This window comes from Delphinus delphis, chromosome 10 (genome assembly GCF_949987515.2).
Source record: "Delphinus delphis chromosome 10, mDelDel1.2, whole genome shotgun sequence".
In the NCBI taxonomy this organism is placed as follows: Eukaryota; Metazoa; Chordata; class Mammalia; order Artiodactyla; family Delphinidae; genus Delphinus; species Delphinus delphis.
In genome coordinates this window covers 76,776,611-76,798,809 of record NC_082692.2, presented here as the reverse complement: position 1 = coordinate 76,798,809, position 22,199 = coordinate 76,776,611, and the positions used below count along the sequence as shown (strand labels likewise).

The following is a 22,199-nucleotide window of genomic DNA, read 5'->3' as shown; positions in this document are numbered from 1 at the left end:
AATGTTTAAACTTTGTATTTTTGCTCAGTAGATAGGCTTGACCACTTTATCTATCATCCTCCCGTTACTCTCTGTCCCCCTCTCCGATTTAGTTTTCTTCTTTGCCCTTTTACCTGACATTGTATTAAATATTGCTTATGTATCTGTTGTCTATCAACTGTAAGTTCCATGAGGTCAAGGACTTTATTTTGTGAACGACTTTACTTATCCCTAGCACCTAGAACACTTCCTGGTACCTAGTGGTTGCTATGTAAATATTTGTTGACTCCTGAAAGAAGAAAGTCGTGTGGTCAATTGCTGACAAATTAGTGGAGTTGAGGTTAAAGAACAAGGTATTTGGAGAACTTGATAAGAGCTGTGGGATGATGATGATGGAACCCCAAGTTAAACAGGTGGAGAGAATGGAAGACAGAAATGGATCTTGTGAGTATAGACAACTCTTTCAAGAAGTTTTATAGTCAGAGTGAAGCACCAAAGTGAGATGATAGTGGTGCCTTGAGTCAAGTTTTTCTAAGTTGGTGATAATAGGCCAGTATCTATAAAAGTCAAATGATTTCAAATGACCACAAATCACATAAAGTTAACTTCCGATTTTTCAATTTTTGAGCAACATAATATAATTGTTAGATTCACATAAACTGCGGGTCTATCTTCGCTGCCAAACTTCATGATCACAAAAGCCAATTTTACCTTGTTGGTTCCCAACTTCTAGTTCCTATCGTTTTCTAGTTCCTTTATGCTGTTTCACCAATGCAGGCAGAAATATAAAACCAGTGTTTTTAATCCTGTCTCCGAATCCAGGCATGGTTAGTAGTGACTTGTTTCTAAATCTTAATGTTCTCAACAGTCTAAATTAACTGTTAGAAAATGGGGTTTTGGACCAGTGGCTTTTGCACCCTTGTTTCTTTGCCCCATTCGTGGTAGCAGAAATGGGGTTTCCTTGTCTAGAGTTATATCCTGGACAGTAAAAGCCATGGAGTAGAGAACTGACTTGTTAATTATTTTGAACAGTCATAAGTCCTGTTTCTTAGAATCCCCCTTTACCCTATGCTGGCTTCCTAGTATTTTAATGATGGAAGATGAGTATAAATACTTTTACTGCTGCTTTTGGTTGATGGTTTAGCAGCCTGAGATGGTAGACAGTCTTAAAATTTGTATGCAACTGCTCGTAGGATCCAGGCAAGTTAGACTGACGATGGGCAGACATAATGTAATGGGACAGATGTAGACTCTGGTGAATTGGAGAGTACATGCATCACCTAAAAGGGTCAACAGCTACTGCTCTCCAGCTTGTTGCACCCATGTGAGAACAGGAGCCTGGTGGTGTAACACCACCAAAATTTTTGAAAAAAGCTTGAAATCTGAATCTTAACGAAAAAGTTTTTTGTTTTTTGACATGTTGGCAACTAAGAAGGCTTTTTAAAATTATGGCCTAAATGTATCTGTAGAGTGGATATGATCAATTTGTGACCTCTTGTGTACTCTGTGATACAGAGTATTGAGTCCCCATGGGTGTAATGTGAGGAAGACTAGTGTTATGTAATTAGAGAGATTCATTCTTTTGTGGTGAGTTGGTCTTTCTTCTAGATACCACTGGAAAAGTTTAATACACTGTTTCTTAAATTCCCAGTTAGTTATGGAGAATGAACTATCAGTTCTTTATCTTTGTGGAAAGAAAAATTGGAGCCCTGATAATGAGAGCTGAATTCCTGATGTGAGGCCTCTAAAAGTTCAGAGATAAGGGTGGACCCAAGCTGCCAAGTTTGGGACTCCTGTTTGGAAATGGCAAAATTCCTCATAAGTAGAAGCAATCGTAGCAATCCTATATATGTATTTCATAGATTCTCCCAAAGTCTTGCCAAGAGATATCCTTCATCCTACACAGTAAAAATTAAGAGGGAGAACTTGCTACAAATCTAGTTGATACACTGGAGAAAATAATAATCCTACTTATAACTTAGCAGCAGACTGATAAAGCGAATAAAGTTTGACTCAACGTGCAGTTACAGTGTTGTCACTGTTTACTCTTTAAAGCAGGAGGAACTTAGAAAAGACACTTCTGGTTTTCTGCCTATGTAAAATGGCTCCTAATAATCATTTTACTACCATGAAAACGAAGACCAAGGGTCTGTGGGTATAAATGTGATCTATTAAGAGAAATGAGTAATCTGATTTTATTGGATGTAGATATTTTCATAGAAATGCTCAGCACTAACGAATACATCAAAAACCATACTTTATTTTATGTATAGCAATACAATTTACATATTAAATAACACTATAATAGAATGATTTGATATAGTTTTAAACAGAAGAAAAAAGGGAAAAATTTCAGGTTACAAAAACCCCCCGAACAAATTAAAAAACCAAAAAACCAAAAAAACCACTTTTTCCAAATGGGTCAATGCAACGACTGTATTCAGTGACTAATTATGTCTAATTCCTATTGCACAAATGGTCAATGAAATTAAAAAAGAAAACCCAACTTTCACAATCACTTCCTCAAAGAAATAACACATGTTGGATTCTTTTGGAATGCAAAGATGGTTCTTGCTACTTCAATACACAGAAAGTTGAATTCACATTATCCACCACAAAGGAAAAAAAAAAACAAAAAAACTATGACAGAGTTGAAACTAGAAAAAAATTAGCTTTATATGAAAATATAAAATTCTATGATTATATACCATAGATACAAAGTTCTCAGAAGATGCTTATCCAAGCAACAAAATATTTACAGTTTTAATGATTTTAGCTATTTCAAAATGAAGTGAAAGAGACATGAATCAACATGAAGGCTGAATTTTTTTTTTTTAGAAACAATGGCTGCTTTCTAGTTTCAAATGTCCTAACAAAAAAGGAGTCACTACCCCAAATGTTGGAGAGTTGCGACATTTTATAAAATCGGCTGTCTCCTTTTCTGGAGATGTTTATTTCTTAAAACTCAAGATATTTTTCTTGAAATTAATTATCCTCTGTAGAAAATGCTTCCCTTTGCAAATATTTAACAAAAATACTAAAAACAGTTTAACAGCTAAGACAAAGTAGAGGCCAAATATTATTACAATTCCTTCCTATTTGTAGCATGCCTTCTTTCTAGAGATAAGTAAAGCCAATATTGTATGTTAAGTGGCAACTAGGGGCAAGCGCAAAGGGGTAAGTGAAATTACAGCTGTTGAAAAAAAAAAAGCAGGCATTTTCCCTTCATATAAAAATTCACTGGCACCATTTGAACATAAACTTTAGGACATAGCAGTTGAAAATGCATTTTCCAGTATACCTGCTAAATTCTTAAGACAAACTACATTTTGATTATTATTTCTTAAATTACGATGAGTTTGGGTTTCTTTTTTTAATTTTTTGCTTAGAATTAGTAGTATGTATCTTTGGTAAATTGGTATCTATATTTTAATTTTTAAATACAGTGTATATGCATTTAAGAAAAAATTCATAACAAGGCAGTTGTGCTGTGTCATTATAAAGTAATTAAGGTTATTTGCTGATTTCAGTATGTCACTCTGGGCTAAAAACTGCAACAGCCAGACCTTAAATGCCATAACCCTCTCTGACCTTGCTGGACTTTTCAACTCGAAATAGACTCTAAAAGCACCAAGACATAAAAATTAGGAAAACCAATCCACCTAATTTTAATCATCTTGAATTTCAGAAGGAAACTTTTTTTTTTAAATATGAAAGATGATATTGTGGCTTTTAGATGAAGGAACGAGTTCTCTTGATGGCAATAAGGTGTGTTTTTTCTGATGTCCAGCATGGCCACTTGTTCTGATCTTTGCAATTCAGTTTTGAATGATGTGTGCATTCTGCTTACCTAGAGCTAAATTCATACACTCCCAAAAGCTTACTTTTATAACATAGCACAGATTAATTTGCAATAGCTATTTCCTTTCCTCCTGAGTGCAAGTGGTAATAACCTTGCTATGTAGTTAAGCGATGTGCTTATTATGTCTCAAAGAGAACACCATCTTTGCCTCTGGAAAGACGCAAGCATATATTTGCCAATAACAGATGAAGAATAATAGTGAGGATACACTCCATGGTCAAAGTGAGGAACGGCTGAATATAACTATCCTCAGTGAAGTGTGTTTGGACCACTTTGGCAAGATGGGCAAATAGCAATTGCTTATAGTTCAGTGTGTCGGGATTTGTAGACTTTGGTTCAAGACCGCTACAGACACGCAATTGCTCACAGAGAACTTCTAAGCCATCCTTGTAATGTTTCTATTGTATTTACTAGCTCTCTCTCTTTTATCATGATTCTGATACCCCTGGAAGAGATGGTCACAGAATTGGAGGGTATGCATTCCATGAACTGAGCCCTCTGTAATAGCACAGAAGGGAATACTTGCCATGTGTCTTGTAACCAGTGTTTACTTTTGTTAAGAAAAAATGACAGTGGGACCATGAACCCCAACTTGAATGTTACTTCTGAAAGTCAAGTTCACTGTACTATCTACTGAGAAGAATTAGCTCATATCAATACTCTGTACAACTAGAGGAACCTACTTAATTGAGTAAAATGATCCAGCTTTTGCCATGATGTGAAACCTTTCCCTTACTGATTTCCCTCAGCCAGCCGGCAACTGTAGTGTTCCTGTGTTAAAGCTTTTTTCCTTAAGTGTTAGGCAGAGCTTCCTTGTGTCACCTCTGATGGGAGCAGAGGGGCGGTAAAGGTGTCTGTGTCCTCTAGCACACGCAGCTTAGCAAACTTGGCTCACTTGTACATCTTTTCTCAACCTAGCCCACACAGTTCGTGAACAGTGGACTGTTCTGTGTGGCTGAATCTATGTGATGAAAAGATGAGATGAACCCTGGCAAGTTATGTAGTTCACGAAAACTCCGTTGACCTGGCCTATGTCTTAGAAATCCTGGGCTAGTCCTGTAGCCTCTCTCTCCTTAGTAGCTTTGCTCCTTCAGGTCCACTCTGACAAACTTCATAGAAACCCAACTCAAGATAAACAGAATCTCAAGGCTGATTATCATGAATGTTTTAATGCCTATCCAGATGGTACGATAATAGCCAGTATGGACTTTTGGTTGAAGTTTATTGACATAAAAAATAACCAAAACCCTTTTCTTCTTAATAGGCCCAGTTCTGGTGATGGTTTCACTTCTGACAGAAGCCATCCCTCAAGAGCAAATGTGCAGTCGAAGAAACAGATCTCAGTAAGTAGCCTATTTTTCTAAATAACTGAACTGAAATTTCTTATTAATGCTCCTAATTTTCCCATGATGTACAGCAGGGTGAATATGGCTCCAAGAAACTGCTTCCTTGGGCTCTGTGTCATGATGAGCAGTCTCTTTTTATCTGTTCTTGAGGCTAAACTACACAAAAGCATACAAAGCTGTCTCCTATTTTTAAAAACTGTTTGAAAATGTCACTATCACCTTTCACTCCAGATTCTAATTTTCTCTCTCCAAATCAGGTTTATCCATGTGTGGGAATCTAGATAGTCCCAAAGACTTTTGCTAATACAGTATTTTCAGTTTAATCCTAAGTAGAAGAATGCATGTAGTTATGAGATTTATCATGAAACATTTGGCAAAAAAAAGGAAAGAAAAGAATGTAAGAATGTTAGCTATATAGGTAGTTTTTTATTAGATTGCTATAGGAGTAATAGGAATATTTTAGAGGACTAGTTTCAAAATTACACACCTGCAAAGATTTTCATTATTCCACCTGCCATGAGGTATGCTTTTATAAACCATGAAGCATTAATGGAGATTCACTAAAGGGATTCATAACTGGAGTTATATAAAATATTGCCATCTCTCTTTGGTAAAAGATGGCCCTGATTTTGGGGTGTAGCTATTTCAGAGAGTCAAAATGGAAACAACAGACACTGTCCACACAGCTACTGTGAAAACTGCAATACAGAGATACCTTTTATTTTGACACAATTGGGCATTCTTTTTAAGCTATGAATATAACTTTGTAACTAATAAGTGATGTTCACATGAAACAACTCAAACCTTCTAATTTCTTAATGGCTATCTTCACCATCATAAATGAAACTGTTTCAAGGCCATGAGGTTTGATAGACCTTCAGAGTAGCTTCCCCACACTAGCTAGTCTTTAAAAGAAAACAGTGCTCATCCACTCCATTAAACTGCAGAAGGCATACAGTATCGAACAGTGCCTTGCAAAAACAGAAGAGGAGAACTGAGGAAAAGTACAGCATTGCCTGCTAGTAGAATGCAACTGCTTTAGCAACAACAATAATAATAATTAAAAAAACCAAGATTCACTGTCATAACAAAGACCTTCACTGCACTGAATTAAAAAGTAGCATGTGTGCTGTCACGGAATGTCACATCAGGGTTTGCTTTAGTATTATAGGCAGTAACACTGATCAGATAGTGCAAACTAGGCAAAACCGCGTTTCACTGTGTGAAATGAACAGAGGTGCAAATGCTCAGTAGGATACCATTAAGACATAAAATGGCAAAAAATAAATATCAAAACTTTTTATCAGTGTAGAAAAGTAACCAGGTTATTGTATAACGTAGAGTCTGGCAAAAAAAGGCCTCAAAAAAGTTCTCAGTCTTCAGAAGTTTTACAAATTAAGCGCCCTTTCAGGATTCTGCTCACACTAGAGATTCCATGCTCTCGGCAGGGTCCGATTCATCTGCCATGAGAACAGCACCATTTTTGTCCACTGTCATGGGACCATTTCCATTTTCTTTAGTGCTGACCAAGCTGAGCATTGCTTTGTAGACAAACTGGTATTGTTCCTGGAAAACAAGAGGGAGACAGTTTTTTGAGCCAAAGAGCAGCCCCATCATTTATTTCATCTCAGGTGGAAATACTGACTAAAAATGTAAATGTGAAAAATATACTAGAGAAACAGGAATTATGTCTCTGCTAGTTCAGACACTTAAAAAGTAATCTCCTGAATCCTTTATAATCAAGACCTACACCTTCTTCATGTCCTTTTGATCCCTGTTACCTTGGAATGAATTCTCGGTGTTGAAAGTCCACTAAGATAACAGGATATCCATATTTTACAATCAGAGGATACTATATTCTAGAAAGCAGAGTCTCTCAACCTCAGCCCTTTGGACACGTGGGCCAGGTCCATGTGGAGGGCTGTCTTAGGCACTGCAGGATGTTTAGCAGCATCCCTGGGCCCTACTCACTTAACCCCATCTCCAGCTGTGACAACCAAAAAAGGTCTCCAGACATTGCCCAACACTCCCTGGGGGGAAAAGTCACCCCCCATCAGAACCACTGTTCTAAAGGGTGAGGCTGAGTTTCAAATGATGTACAAGTTTCACAAATAAGCAAAGTACTTACAATGTCTGTGAATACTCCAGGCCTCATCAGATTGATCATTTTTGCAACCTGGAACACATCCACAGCATTTTCATTCTCCAGTTGCTGGGACAAGGTGGTAAGGGCACACAGCATTCCTGCGGAAACTGCACCGTACCTTGGGGAGGCAAAAAAAAGCTATTTCAGATTCACAAAAGGACAGAATATATTGGAACCAAATTACCATCACCTATTTCCGTAGAAGCTAGGTAGACTGTATTGATATCTACTCTAGAACACAAAAATGAGTGAAATGCTGGACGAGGGCAGAGATTTAGAGGTTAGCATAAAGGTGACATTTGTTTCTGAATGTGACGTCTCTCAAGACGGGCTTACCAGATGTTTAGCTTGATGTCTAATATGAAGTTAGAAGTTCAAAATTAGACTTGGGAGGGCTGTAAGAAGATCTGATGTCGGGGACAAGCTGGGTGATATAGTAGGAAAGATAATACGAGAATTTTAACTAGAGGCTATGAGACAAGTAGAAAGTGGTGAAAGGCTCTGGAAAACCTTTTTTTAACAATCCCGAAGGGCTAAATTGAACTTCCAGAATATGAATAAAAATGGAAATATGTGGCTCAAAATGCAGTCAGAGAATTTCCAAAATGAGTTTCATATTTAGTAATTAGTTTTGGCACTGAAGTGGAAGTTTCCAAGTATGAGCACCTTCTATAAAATTCTTGGAAAAATATGGTTCTCTTTGCTTCACACACAGGCCCAAAAAAGGCTTAGAAGGGTAGCAGACTTTTTCATCAGGCCAGGTTGGCATCTTCAGTTTTTACAGGAACCTGTGTGGCACATAGTTTCCATATTAATGATGAGAAAACAGATGGATTAAATGAATTGTTCAAGGAGGTGTTGCTGGTTGGTGGCAGAAATGAGACTAGAATTTAGATGCCCTGTGTCCACTGTTCTGTTAATAACTATTAAATATTGTTTCTAAATTTATTCTTACATGAAATTAAAACAGTACAGATGTTTTTACTTCTGTAATGCAAATAAAGCCAATGTCTCCCTAACCACCACCCCAACTTCAGAGGTAATCTGTCTAAGGGAAAAACTGTTATGCATTTAGGTACAGCCTTCCTAGATTTAAGGGTATCAGTACATGTCGATCAGGCTCATCATTTCATCTGCTGCATGCATACCGGATGTCCTCACTTCCCCATGGGTGGACATTTAGCTTGTTTGTGCCTTGTGCACATAGCAGAGTAGTACCTCACCGTGAGGAGAAGAGCTAGGTCACAGGTATGCCCATTTAGTTTTAAAGACACTGCGGTATTTCTCTCCCATGTGTTGTTACCTGTCCATACTCCTCCCAGCCAGAGAATACTAGTTTCTCCTCATCATTTTAAAGTTTGGCTTTTGCCAGTCTGATGTGTGAAAACTTGAATCTTACTGTTGGTTTAATTTGCATTTCCTTGGTTGCCAGGGGAGTTGAATATCTTTCTATGTTTACTGACCCATCTGTATTTCCTCTTCTGAAACTGCCTATTAATATACTCTGGCCATTTTTCTATTGGGTATTATATCATCTACAGTACGTGTTGCAAGTAGTTTTTTCAGTCTCTACTTTCTCTTAGCATTGTTTGTGGTTGCTTCTGTTAATGCTGAAATGTAGTTTAGATATAATCAAATTTATCAATCTTTAACTTTTTTGGAATCTTGTTTGTTAATGCTTTCTTTACCCCAGTATTTAAAAAATATTCTCCTATATTTTTCTACTTTTTTTTTTTACATGTAATTGTCTAATTCATTGGAATATTATTCTTGTTTTGATGTAAGGTAGGGGTCTGAATTTAGTTATTTTTCCAATGGATAACCACTTGTGCCAGCATTTTTTAACATATATTTATTTGCTTTATTAATACTCATTTTAAAATGTGCTGATTTGGTTTATTTAACAAATAATGTGAACAAAGTTTCAGAAGGAATAATATCACAAAATTCCATGCTTAGACAATGCCACAACTATAGTGCAAATTTTGCTTTGTTTTCCAACCTAACATTTACAAAAATGGTCATCTTTAGGGATACAAACCACACTTAGCTTTCACCATGAATGTGACCTATAAAATCAATTATCAGAGACCACATCCAGAAACCACAACATTGTCTACTTCCAGCTCATTCACAGGATCACTCCCCATGTACAAGCTCTCCCACCACATGGGAATCCAATATTCCATTCCCCACTTTCCATCCATCAGCCCCTAACATTCCTCATTCCTACTGCCTAGCCTAATTTCATCCCCATTTACTTATTTAAACCTATATTTATTAAGACAAATGATTCCTAAGTCTGTCTCACCTCTTACTGTATCTCCTGATCAAGACACCAATCCCAGTGACTCAAAATTGTTCCCTATTCAGTGGGTGCTTCAGATGAAGCACATGATTAGAATATTGATCCTCATCGAAATACAGAATCACAAAACTCAGTAACCTCCTAATATATCTGGCAATCCAACTATACCTAGAGAACTAGTCTTCTGTGCTCCATAAACATGTTCAGCCTTTTCTGAATCTTTTCCATCTCACACATACTCTTTCACTTTCCACGTATGGGATTGACGCCTGCTACACTGACAGATTACCTGAGTGTACGGTTTTGGGCTGCACGCTACAGGCCTGCAGGCCCTGTACTTGCCCAGCCTCAAGACCAAAGAAAGAGCCCGAGTCAGCAACAGAGACACCGATGGTTTAATGGATGGGGGGAGCTTACATGTCTGAAGCAAGGTCCTGGAGCGACATCCCACTGTATGCAGCAGACTGCAGCGGGCAGGACATGCAGGACATGGCAGCAGTCTTTGCTCCCTCTGTGCCAGCATTTTTTATCGAATTGTCTCATGTTTCCTCATTGATTTGAGCTGCCTTTTTAATCGTCTAAATTCTCATATATGCAGGCCTATTTCTGAACTCTCTATTTTGGCCCTTTAATCTGCTTGTCTGTTTTTTTATACTGTATTTCCCCACATTCGTTTAAATTCCCATAGGTTTTTGGCTAGTCTTGATACCTGATAAAGCAAGTTTGCACAATAGTCTTGACTGCCTCTATATTTATTGTTTCACTTTTAGTGCTTCAGACATACATATTTTCATTTTTCACTTGTACACTCGTTTCCATATACCTCTACGCTTCTACCGCATCCCATCCTGTTTCATGTTGATTGATACTGGGCTGTCAAGGAACACAAAAAGTTTTGTTGGGATTTTGGTTAGGCTGCACAGAATATATAGATAGAGCTGAGGAAATTAACATCTCTTTGAGTTTTTCTGTTCATGAACACGATGTCTTTTCTCCATTTATTCAGGTCTTTCACAGTTTTCAATTAGATTTTACAGTTTTCTACGTAGTCTTTTGCCAATTTCATTTTAGAGTAAATCCTAGGTAGTTTCTGTTACTCCGAAGAATGGCCTCTTTTTGCGACAGTACTGTTTGGTTTCAGTTGATATATAGGAAAGTTATTGATTTTCACGTGGTGAACTTGTATCCAGCCATGCAGAACTCTTTTTAAGTTCTAATAAATAATCTGTGGATTCTCTAGGAAGTTGGATACATCTTTATCTGCTAGCAATGCCACTTGTCTCTTTTTTTTATACTTCTTACATCTTTTGCTTTTACTGTATTGGCTAGGATACAATAGTTTTGTATTCTAACACTGTGAAGAGGTGTCATATTGTGTTCTTTAATGGTAAAGCTTCTAATTTTTTAATATTAAATAAAAATATTTGCTATAGGCTTCTGAGAAGTAACATTTATCAAGTTAAAAAGAATGCTTTTGACTTTTCGTTTGCTAAGAGTGTTTTCTTTTAGGGAAGGGGATTACGAATGGCTGTTATTTTATTGTATGTTTTTGAATATCTATTGATTTAAAAAAATTCCTTTAATAATGTTCTGAATTCACTGAGAGCTATTTTTGGTACCATTTAAGCAGCTCTATATTCCTAGGATAAATCTTTTTCATGATGTATATAATTCTTTTACTATAACACACTGGGTTTTTGACAGTACTTTTTTTAGACCTTTGTACCCATATTCAAGTAAGTAACATTGGCTTATACTGTTCCATTCTGGTGCTAGCCTTGTTTGTCTTCTTAATCAAGGTTACATTAAATGTTTTCTCTGTGTGCTGTTGTTCAAATGTAGACTGGTCAAAACTTAGTGGGCCTTAACGGGTTGAAAGCTCTATGTGCCAGGCTCTCTTATAAATACTTTATATGTGTCAACTTAATTGTCGGAATAACCCAGTACTACAGGTACTATTAGTATCCCCATTTTGAGGTTGAAGAAACAAGGCACATCCAGGGGAAGTAACTGGCCAAGGTCTCATAGTTTGGGAGACTACAGCTTATATTTGAGCTGATACATGTCAATGGCTCAGAACAGAGACTGACTGGTACACTGTGTTCACTAAATAGCATTTATACTATGATTAGGTAGGCTTAAAAAATTATTGGTATAGAGTTATAAATAGTTTTAAATGTTTATTTCATTTCCTTTAAAATACTTCTTGTTTTTAACCTTTTATTAAAGAAAATATCAAATGTGTACAAGGCATAGTAACCCTCACTGCACCATCACTGAACTGAAACAATCATCAGCTCATAGCTGGTGTTGTTTCATGTCAATTTCCTCCCCATGTATTTTGAAGCAAACCCCAAGGATTTTATTCATTAATAATTTAGCATAAAACTCTAAAAGATAACGTTTTATCACACCTATGTAAATTAACAATTTTTAAAACATTTGAGAACTACAGATAAATGGTAGATTTTTTTTTCTTCCCAATGATAAATTATGCCTTCTCTTTTTCACCAATTTCCAAAGTTGTGTCTTTTGTTAGTAAAATTTAAGCAAGGAAGTCTATCTCCTCCTTGCCCCCATTTCATTACTGTTTGCTTTCCTTTTAATTCCTTGTACTTTTTGTGGATTCATTTGGTTCTTTTTCTGGCTTCTCAAGTTGAAAGCTTATTTAAAAATTGTTCTCCAATATATGAGGCTTAGGCTATACATGGTTTTCTCTGAGTATATATCCTATCAGGTTTTGAAATGCAGTGCCTTCATTATCACTTAGTTTTAGGAGTCCGTAATTTCTATTTTCATTACCTCTTTAAACCATCAATTATCTCTAATTCTAGCCATAAGGACTTCAGTGTCTGGGTATAAGAATTTGGGGTCTCATTTCATTGTTGGTTTCTAATTTAATGCATTATAATCAATGAACGTGGCCTTGTATGATATCAGTTTTATGGAATATATGAAAATTCCATTTATGATCAGTAATTATAAATAAACTATTTTGTGTTTGAAGAGACTATATGGTCTCTCCGTAAGTCTCTCTTGGGTACATACTTTTAATATGTATTTATTTATGTATTTAATTTTAGAAATGTTTATTTCTAAATTCTATTTATTTTATTGAAGTTTAGTTGATTTACAGTGTTGTGCCAGTCTCTGCTGTACAACAAAGTGACTCAGTTACACGCATATATAAATACATTAAAAAATATATATTCTTTTCCATTATGACTTATCCCAGGAGACTGGATATAGTTCCCTGTGCTATACAGTAGGAACTTGTTGTGTATACATTCTGTATATAATTGTTTGCATGTACCAACCCCAAACTCCCAGTCCATCCCTCTCCTTCCCCCTCTTCCCCTTGGCAATCACAAGTCCGATCTCTGTGTCTGTGAGTCTGTTTCTGTTTTGTAGATAGGTGCTTTTGTGCCATATCTTAGATTCCACATAAGTGATTATCATATGGTAGTTGTCTTTCTCTGTCCGACTGACTTAGTATGATCATCTCTAGGTCGATCCATGTAGCTGCAGGTGGCATTATTTCATTCTTTCTTACAGCTGAGTAATACTCCATTGTATATATGTACCACATCTTCTTTATCCATTCATCTGTCGACGGGCACATACTTTTTATATGTCACTATTAGATCAGCCTTGTTAATTATGGTATTCAGATCTTCTCTCTGAATGTTATTGTTCATTGTATCCTGATAATTCATTTTAAGAACTCATCCCTTTATTCAGTTCTTAGAGAATCTCAGCCATTTTTTTTTTCAGCTATTAATTTCTTCCTCTTTCATCTTTTTTCTCTCTCCAGGGATCACACCCTTAGACCGATGTTAGAACTTCTGTATCTGGCTTCCATATCTGAGTCTGATTGCGGTTTTGTCCATTGTACTACTAGCCCATCTCTCATCTTTTCCATTTCTTAGCCTCTAATTTGTTCCTGTTTCTTAATACATGTTTTTAATTCATCTCATATGGTCTTCCTTTACATCTCTGAGCATATTATTTCAAAATCCAATTATGATTGCTCTATTACCTCTGATTCACTGTATTTTTTTGTTCTTGTTCATCATGTTGTCTGTCTTCAGATTCTAAACTGAACCGGGTTTACCTTCTCATTTTAGCAGAGCTAGGAATTCCCCACCCCACCCCCAATCATTTGTATGCATTTTTTTCAATAGGGGAAGAACTTAACCCTTTAATCTCTGCTAAATCTGCTCTAGTGAAACTGTTAGGATTTTTTTTCCCCCTTCAAGCTAACCATAGCCATTCAGATAGGAAAGTCAGGTATTATGTATTTTACTATGCACTGTGCACTCCATGCGGGATTACTCTGGCCTTTGCTTGGGTTGTCTTTCCTATATTTAGCCATTCTTAAATAAGTACCTAAAAAAAAGGAAGTACCTACAAAATAAGACTTTAAACAGGACTAGAAACTAGGTCAAATCAATCAAATGCATAGATACTTTAAAGTATCAGTCTTTAAAGACTGAAAAATCAAAGGCCATTCTCTTTCAGAAGTTTAGGAATTAAGTAGGATTAAAGGAGGTTTGTCAAGTTTCATGCATTTGCACTTCAAATTACAGGGACTTGGTGAACAAGAATACTGTATAAATTCACTGGTTTTGGTAGTTTGTTGGCCACTTTCTCAAAGGGCCCCATTAAGAGCAATACTTCTTTTTTTAACTAGCGCTATGCTGTTAAAATGTATTTTCATCTTCCCCTGTCTGTGCCTCAAAGAAATGAAAGTACTTTAAGTTCCCGACATTCAGTAATGTTTTCAGGTGGCTCTGTCTATATTCATTTTAAGACATGTTGGGGTTCCTTGTATCATCAGTGTGTATAATACTTATGGCCACTTAATTACACTTTTTACTACTTCATCTAATTACAATTATTGTTGTTTCGCTCTTACGATGTTGTTTTAAAAATCATAACCAACAACGCAATGCAGAGGTATAACCCTGTCACTATGAAGGAAGTGAAGCTTCCCTTCAAAATCATTATGGCAGGAAGGAAAAGAGAGCTAAAGCTTCAGTATCCGTTAATCCTGGGGAATAATGGCAGCACAGAACCACAGGACTTTAAGAAATTAAAACTTTGGAAGTGAATGAGAAAGTACAGAAAACAAAACACAGTCCGGAGACACAAGGGACAGGAGTGCTTACTGTGAAAACCAGTGGGAGGCAGTGTTAACCAGTGGGATTAAACAGATCTGGATTTAACTATAGCCAGTGCCAGCTTCCTGGCTTGCCCCCTGTGCTGCTGTGTTGGGCCTTGTGCTTTGATGGGTCCCCTACTTAGGAGGGTCCTGCGTAAACTAAACTTCTTAGTTTAACGCTCTGGTGTTGCCATCTGGAAAAGAAAATTTTTAATTTTTATTTTATATTGGAGTATAGTTAATTTACAGTGTTGTGTTAGTTTCAGGGGTACCATCAAGTGATTCAGTTATACATATACATGTATCTGTTCTTTTCCAAATTCTTTTCCTATTTAGGTTCTTACGGAATATTGGGTATAGTTCCCTGTGCTATACAGTAAGTCCTTGTTGGTTATCTATTTTATATATTGTAATGCATATATTTTAATTCCAATTTATCCCTCCCCCTCACCTTTACCCTTAGGTCACTATAAGTTTGTTTTCAAAGTCTGAGTCTGTTTCTGTTTTGTAAATAAGTTAATTTGTATCTTTATTTTAGATTCTGCATAGAAGCGATATCATACGATATTTGTCTTTCTCTCTCTGACTTAGTTCACTTAGTATGGTCATCTCCAGGTCCATCCACGTTGCTGCAAGTGGCATTATTTCCTTCTTTTTAGTGGATGAGTATATTCCACTGTATATATGTACCAGATCTTCTTGATCCATTCATCTGTTGATGTTTAGGTTGCTTCCAGGTCGTGGCTATTGTAAACAGCGCTGCAATAAACACTGGGGTGCATGGTTCCATTCGAACCATGGTTTTCTCTGGATATATGCCCAGGAGTGGGATAGCTGGATCATATGGTAGCTCTATTTTTAGTTTCTTAAGGAACCTCCATACTGTTCTCCATAATGGTTGCACCAATTTACATTCCCACCAACAGTGTAGAGGGTTCCCTTTTCTCCACACCCTCTCCAGCACTTATTGTCTGTAGACTTTCTGATGATGGCCATTCTGACCGGTGTGAGGTGATACCTCATTGTAGTTTTGATTTGCATTTCTCTAATGATTAGTGATGCTGAGTATCCTTTCATGTGTTTGTTGGCAATCTGTATATCTTCTTTGGAGAAATGTCTATTTGGGTCTTCTGCCCATTTTTGGATTGGGTTGTTTGTTTTTTTGATATTGAGCTGCATGAGCTGCTTGTATATCTTGGAGATTAACCCACTGTCAGTTGCTTAATTTGCAAATATTTTCTCCCATTCTGAGGGTAGTCTTTTTGTTTTGCTTATGGTTTCCTTTGCTGTGCAAAAGCTTTGAAGTTTCATTAGGTCCCATGTGTTTATTTTTGTTTTTATTTCCATTACTCTAGGAGGTGGATCAAAAAAGATCTTGCTGTGATTTATGTCAGAGAGTTTTTTAACTATGTTTTCCTTTAAGAGATTTTTATAGTATCCGGCCTTACATTTAGGTCTTTAATCCATTTTGAGTTTATTTTTGTGTATGGTGTTAGGGAGTGTTCTAATTTCATTCTTTTACATGTAGCTGTCCAGTTTTCCCAGCATCACTTATTGAAGAGATTGTTTTTCCTCCATTGTATACCCTTGCCACCTCTGTCATGGATTAGTTGACCATAGGTGCGTGGGTTTATCTCTGGGCTTTCTATCCTGTTCCATTGATCTATATTTCTGTTTCTGGGCCAGTACCATACTGTCTTGATTACTGTTGCATTGTAGTATAGTCTGAAGTCAGGGACCCTGCTTCCTCCAGCTCCGTTTTTCTTCCTTAAGATTGCTTTGGCTATTTGGGGTCTTCTGTGTCTCCATACAAGTTTTAAGATTATTTGTTCTAGTTTTGTGAAAAATGCCATTGGTAATTTGATAGGGATTGCACTTATCTGTACATTGCCTTGGGTAGTATAGTCATTTTGACAATACTGATTCTTCCAGTCCAAGAACGTGGTATATCTCTCCATCTCTTTGTGTCATCTTTGATTTCTTTCATCAGTGTCTTAGAGTTTTCTGTACAGGTCTTTTAGCTCCTTAGGTAGGTTTATTCCTAGGTATTTTATTCTTTTTGATGTGCTGGTAAATGGGATTGTTTCTTTAATTGGAAAATCTTTGTTAATAATTTTTGAGCAAGGGTTCCTACATTTTCATTTTGCTTTGGACCCCCACATACATTATGTAGCTGGGACTGGCTCTGACACTTGGATATGTGTGTACACAGGGCCTAATACCTACACAGGCAGCCCCCATTTCCTCATGCATGAAGCGGGGATCCTAAAGTTACCCCCCTAGTGGGGTGATTTTGAGGATTAAATGAAGGACTCAATTAGTTGTGATTTGAAGGTGTCTTTGCAGCAGTTGGTACAGAATGCAGTCCATATATTTCAGCATTTCCTCTGGACTGTCTCAGGACAAAATTAAAATTAACATTTACTGAAGACCCCAAAGAGCTTTTGCTTATTTGGGCTTTATCTGTCAATAATTACTGTATCAGATGTTAGAACTGAGAAAGTGTTAAAACACAAAACTGTGCAAGCACGCATTCCATTAGCTGTCAGAGTGGGGATGTCCTCCTGGGTCACATAGCTCTGGAAAACTCCACTGTACACTCAAGACAGAATACAAGTGAACAAGGCAATCTGTATCTTTGTATTATGAAAACAGTTGTGTCCTCTTGGATCTCTTGGAAGGGCCTTGGAGACCTCCTTCCCAACCAGGGACCCTGGGATCCCACTCTGAAAACTGTTAAATGAAATTAGCCCACGATGGCCTCCAACGGGGTGATAGAGATAGCTCCACAGTGAATTCACATTAAGTATTTGCACAGGAAACTAGCCTTCGTTCTGTGAGTGAAGGTCTAATCTACTAGTGTCTCACAAAACTGTGTAAGAACCATGCTGTGTTTTGAACTCATCTGTAGGCTCTGTGTTTAAAATTTGACAGTAGTGGTGATACAGATCAGCCTCTGGATAGAACTGTCCTGAGCAGACAAATATAGGATGCCGTGAATAAAGCAGTTTGCCTTTAAGCTGTGCCTGTGCTCAAGCACAATCAGTTTACTTTCTGTTGAGGAAGTTTACCTTCAGATCATTTTACCCAGAAACTTCATCGACCTGGCACACAGCTGTGAAGACCAGATCGACAGCACAGAGTTTGTGCACTAGAAGTTCAGCTCAACTCTTTGACTTTCATTGGGAGCACTGAGGCCTTCTTTCCGAGCCTGCCCACTGCTATCTTTGACAGAACTTAAACTTTGTGTCGATAAATTGGTTTTATCGTTCACAGATGAATGTAAGCAGGAAAAATACCAATAACCAAAACAAAAAGCAAGGCCGTCTGGGGCAAGTTCATATACAGGCACATATCCTGAATAATGGGTGAGTCATCCTAACTTGAAAGCACGGTACCAATTCATACCAATCTTTATCCACCACCCACTGTGTGTCACTCTGTGGAGAATGGGATGAATAAGTTAGCACTGCTGGTCACAGCAATGTGGGGGTGACAGTCATGTAAACAAGTAGTTACAATATGATGTGATAAACAGGAACGGCATTGGTAAAGAGGCGATGTTTATGGACGATCCCCTCTGGTTTCAGTTAGAAACAGTTCGAAGAGAGTGACTTTTGAAGTGTGTGTTGAATAAAAGGGCACTTAGACAGAATAGTATTTGCAGGGCTAAGGTGGGCTGCAGGAAGTAAATCAGTGGAGGACTGGGATGACAGCTGAAGAAGTAAAGCTTCAACCAGCTTGTAAAAGAATTTGGGAAGTGTACTGAGAAGGCATCAACAAGACTTGGTGGCCAATGATAATTGGAGGTGAGGGGGCACAGAAAAGGACTCTGATATGTTTCTGGTTTGTACAACTAAGTGGATGGGAGCAGGCTGGGAAGGCAAGTTTGCGTTTATACATGCTAGATTTGAGGTGTGTGTTTGTAGGCCATCAGGAAGGAATATTTAGAGGTTTAAAAAGTAGGTAAGAAAGATGGAAACTGAAAGGTAACTGGCATTCAGTGTTGTACTAGAGCTAACAACTATTAAAAAACTTCAGATGTGCTTGAGTAATGTAGAAAAATAATTTTAATGGAATCACTTATCTCTTAAAGATGGTGGATAAATGAACGAATGCATATCTTTAGGTGGCTTTTAATCCAGCTCTCCTATATGATATGTGAAGAGCCGCTAGTGTAGGATGAATTTGCTCTTTTCTTGCTTAGGCCTAAGAACAAGCTACATTTGATTAATTCCAGAGGTGACACAGTCAGCATGTAGCATAAAATAAAAATCACTCAATGAGACAATATACCCCAAAGCTGAATATAGGTAAATGAAACAAACAATTCTGTTTAAATTGTTTAACTAGTTGTTGTTGGTTTTTGTTTTTTGTTTTTCTCCTTTCCGTCTTCTCTTACCATGAAATATAACATTAGCTGCATTACTGACTTCAGGACAGATCCCTGGAGTACTATCAGAACAGCAAAATCCGTCACGGAGCTGGGCAGCAACATTAGAATTTGGTCTGAATTGATAAAAGCTAGTAAAATCCAGAAGGTATATGAAAAGCTGCCAGATTAGCGCGGGGAAAAAACTCTAGAAGCAGCCCTAACTTTGTGCTATAACTGCATATCCTGAAGCTCCGTAGACTCGTGGTACCTACCCAGTTATTCTGAGGTTGACTGTGTTATTTAAACACTAGTGCTGGTTGTCACATTTCCAGGGATCTTACTTACTCAGGCTACTTAACTAATCCTAATTCTTCTAATTAAGAGGTCAACATTTTGAAATAGTCACTATTTAAAAAAGACCATCCAACTCTTTGGAAGGAGCCAAACATATGGCTTGACGCAAATAGGAGAGTACCATGGATTTGAGGTGAAGGTGCTGACCTCAGCCGAAAGTCTTTGTTCACTTCCTGTGACAGCATTCGTTCAAAGATAAGACTTAATGAGCTTTTACTTGGAAATGTACTACTCTCTATTCTAGCAGAGTAGATGGTAACTTAATGAACATAATGGATGCCCTGACACGTTGCTGACCAAGGGAGATAACTAACTAACTACCTTAGAACTAGAGACGAGGACGTCTAATTGGTGCCACTGGCTAAAGGTCTGTGAGATTCACAACAATCTGCAACTGATTTGCAGGTCGAGTCCATCTATGAAGTTTGACTCCAGGTATTCGTATACTATAAGGTATATCTATATCTATGACCCCCTTCCTTCTCATTAAAGGGAAAGTGGGCTGGGTGTGAACTCTGTTCGGACACTTGGAAGCTCAGAGCCAGGAGCAAGTTATTTGTTCTCTTTGCAATTCATATGCTTTGCCTTTAAACTCCCAGAGACAGTACTGTAAACTTCAAAACACATTGTAAACTATAAATATTATCATTAATAATAGTACCTTTTTCATTACATTTCATGTCTACAGTAGTAAGTGTTTGCTGGAGATCAGTGTAAGGATTTAAAAACAACTAATTAATATAAAGTATTACATGTAAACTAATAGAAATGTAGACATGTTGTAAGTTATTGTTTAATTTGCATTATTGAAACAGAAAACCTCAGAAAGCATGCAGATGTATTTTGGTAGGCTGAGATACAGTACTTTCACCTTTCTAGAACCTACACTCGGAGAGCCTGAAGCCTTTGACAAATTAAAACCCAAAGAGAAACACAACACCTTGCACATGGACACATGAGAAATAAGCTGGAATTGTCACAAGCTGAGAGAGAGGGAGTACGTTTTTAAAATCTGTCTTTCTTTCCCCCTACTACCACAGTGCAACAAGACAATTAAAAAACAGGTACATACTCATCATGAACAATGGTGGGGCCATCCCTTGTTAAGGCCTCTTCCTTGATGACGTTGATAAGTTCAAAAGTACTGCTTATGGGGGCATCCGGGTTAGGCCATTTGGGACACTGGAAGTGCCGAACTTCTAGGACATAGTCATCCTACAACCAATACAACACGAGTCACGGCCCATCCTTCATTTCATCCTATCTATAATCTAATGACTCGTACTTGCTCCCGAGGAAGTGTATACTACAGATGATTGAAGAATGCCCAATTAACCAAACTGCTGCAGGGAGAAAAATACTAGGGAGGTCTGCTTGACATGAACAAATGAGGTTATGATAGTGAAATAGAATCCTGTTCAGGGAGAAATTGTAAGGGACAACAAATTATAAGAGGCTTTATATCCTACTCTAGCTTACCTATAAAAATAAAGAAAAAAAAACCCAGGAAGGGGTGAGGACATCTTTATTTAAATTACTAATATAAGACAGCTCGCCTCTTACCAACCCCATAGGAAGGTAGTTAATTATGCATCAAAATGTTGTTTACTAAAAAAAAAAAAAAAAAAGTCTTAATATTATCATCTCTGCAACATATTGCAAGGCTCACATTTCTGACGGCAAAGAAAATACTGAGCTCTAGTATATTGTTTTTATAATTAGGTCAACAGGCCTATTTGTATGCATGCTCAATCAGAGGAACTGCTACATGTCATCTTTCCAGCTGGAAAAAGCAAATATTTGAAGGAAGCAAAAAAGGAAGTGAACATACTTAAGTCATACTCAAATGCCTGCCTGGGCCCGTCTTAAGGGTGGTAAATTACTCCATTATTACTTGGAAGGGTGATCCAGGGCCCAGCTGTGGCTGTTACTGAGGAACTGAGGTTGAGGTTACCTGTGTAGCTTCAAGGATAAAGTCATGGATGATAATTTGTTCTTCGTTAGAGAGGCACAGTCTGTCTTTGCTGATAAGGGTGACGGTAAAGGCCTCACAGTTCATGGATTCTTCTCGACTTGGCCAGTATACAAACTCATCTTCAGCCTATGGGGACCAAAAAGAAAAGAAGGACAAAAATTCCTCTGCAGTGCTGTCAACCATTTATTTTCGAATTTTCTTACCAAACGATTTCTTTCTTTGCCATTTGCCATACCTCTCAAATCAGTTTTTAAATTGGGTTCATAGAATTATTAGCCCAATTAGATTAGCCCTATCTAATCATGCTGAGTTCAGTGGTGGTTGTATTCTATTGTAAAATACGCTTCATAACTATTTCCTAGCACCTCTCACCTATGTCATATCCGACAACCAAAAAACCTCCCTCTGTAGGGGATGTATTACCCCTAGCTGAGAAATGCTCTGTAATATAATTGTCAGAGTAAAAAAGGAGACAGGATCTAGGTCAAGTAATTTTAACTTGTTATTTCACAATGGCTTATGCGACTAAGATGTGCTAATTGTTGTTCTATGGATTATGTCATTAACAGTTCTACAGTTGACCAGCATTTTGCAAAGGACTTCCGTAAACATTCTCTTACTTGGTTTTCATAATATGCTAGTGAGGTATTTTTATCTTCTGGCTTTGTAGATGAAAACACCAAGGCTCAG

General features: G+C 37.4%; 1 protein-coding gene across 3 annotated transcripts in view; it reads right to left on the bottom strand.

The window, feature by feature from the left end:
* Nucleotides 1–2,225: 2,225 nt before the first annotated feature.
* Nucleotides 2,226–22,199, bottom strand: part of PTPRG (protein tyrosine phosphatase receptor type G) — a 725,910-nt gene continuing 705,936 nt past the window's right edge. For all 3 annotated transcript variants that reach the window (XM_060022819.1, XM_060022820.1, XM_060022821.1), the window contains 4 exons: nt 21,489–21,635; nt 20,607–20,749; nt 7,316–7,451; nt 2,226–6,753 (listed from right to left, as the gene is read on the bottom strand). In XM_060022819.1, the coding sequence (XP_059878802.1) occupies nt 6,607–6,753; nt 7,316–7,451; nt 20,607–20,749; nt 21,489–21,635 (573 nt within the window). In that variant the 3' untranslated portion in view covers nt 2,226–6,606. The remainder of the gene's footprint in view (nt 6,754–7,315; nt 7,452–20,606; nt 20,750–21,488; nt 21,636–22,199) is intronic.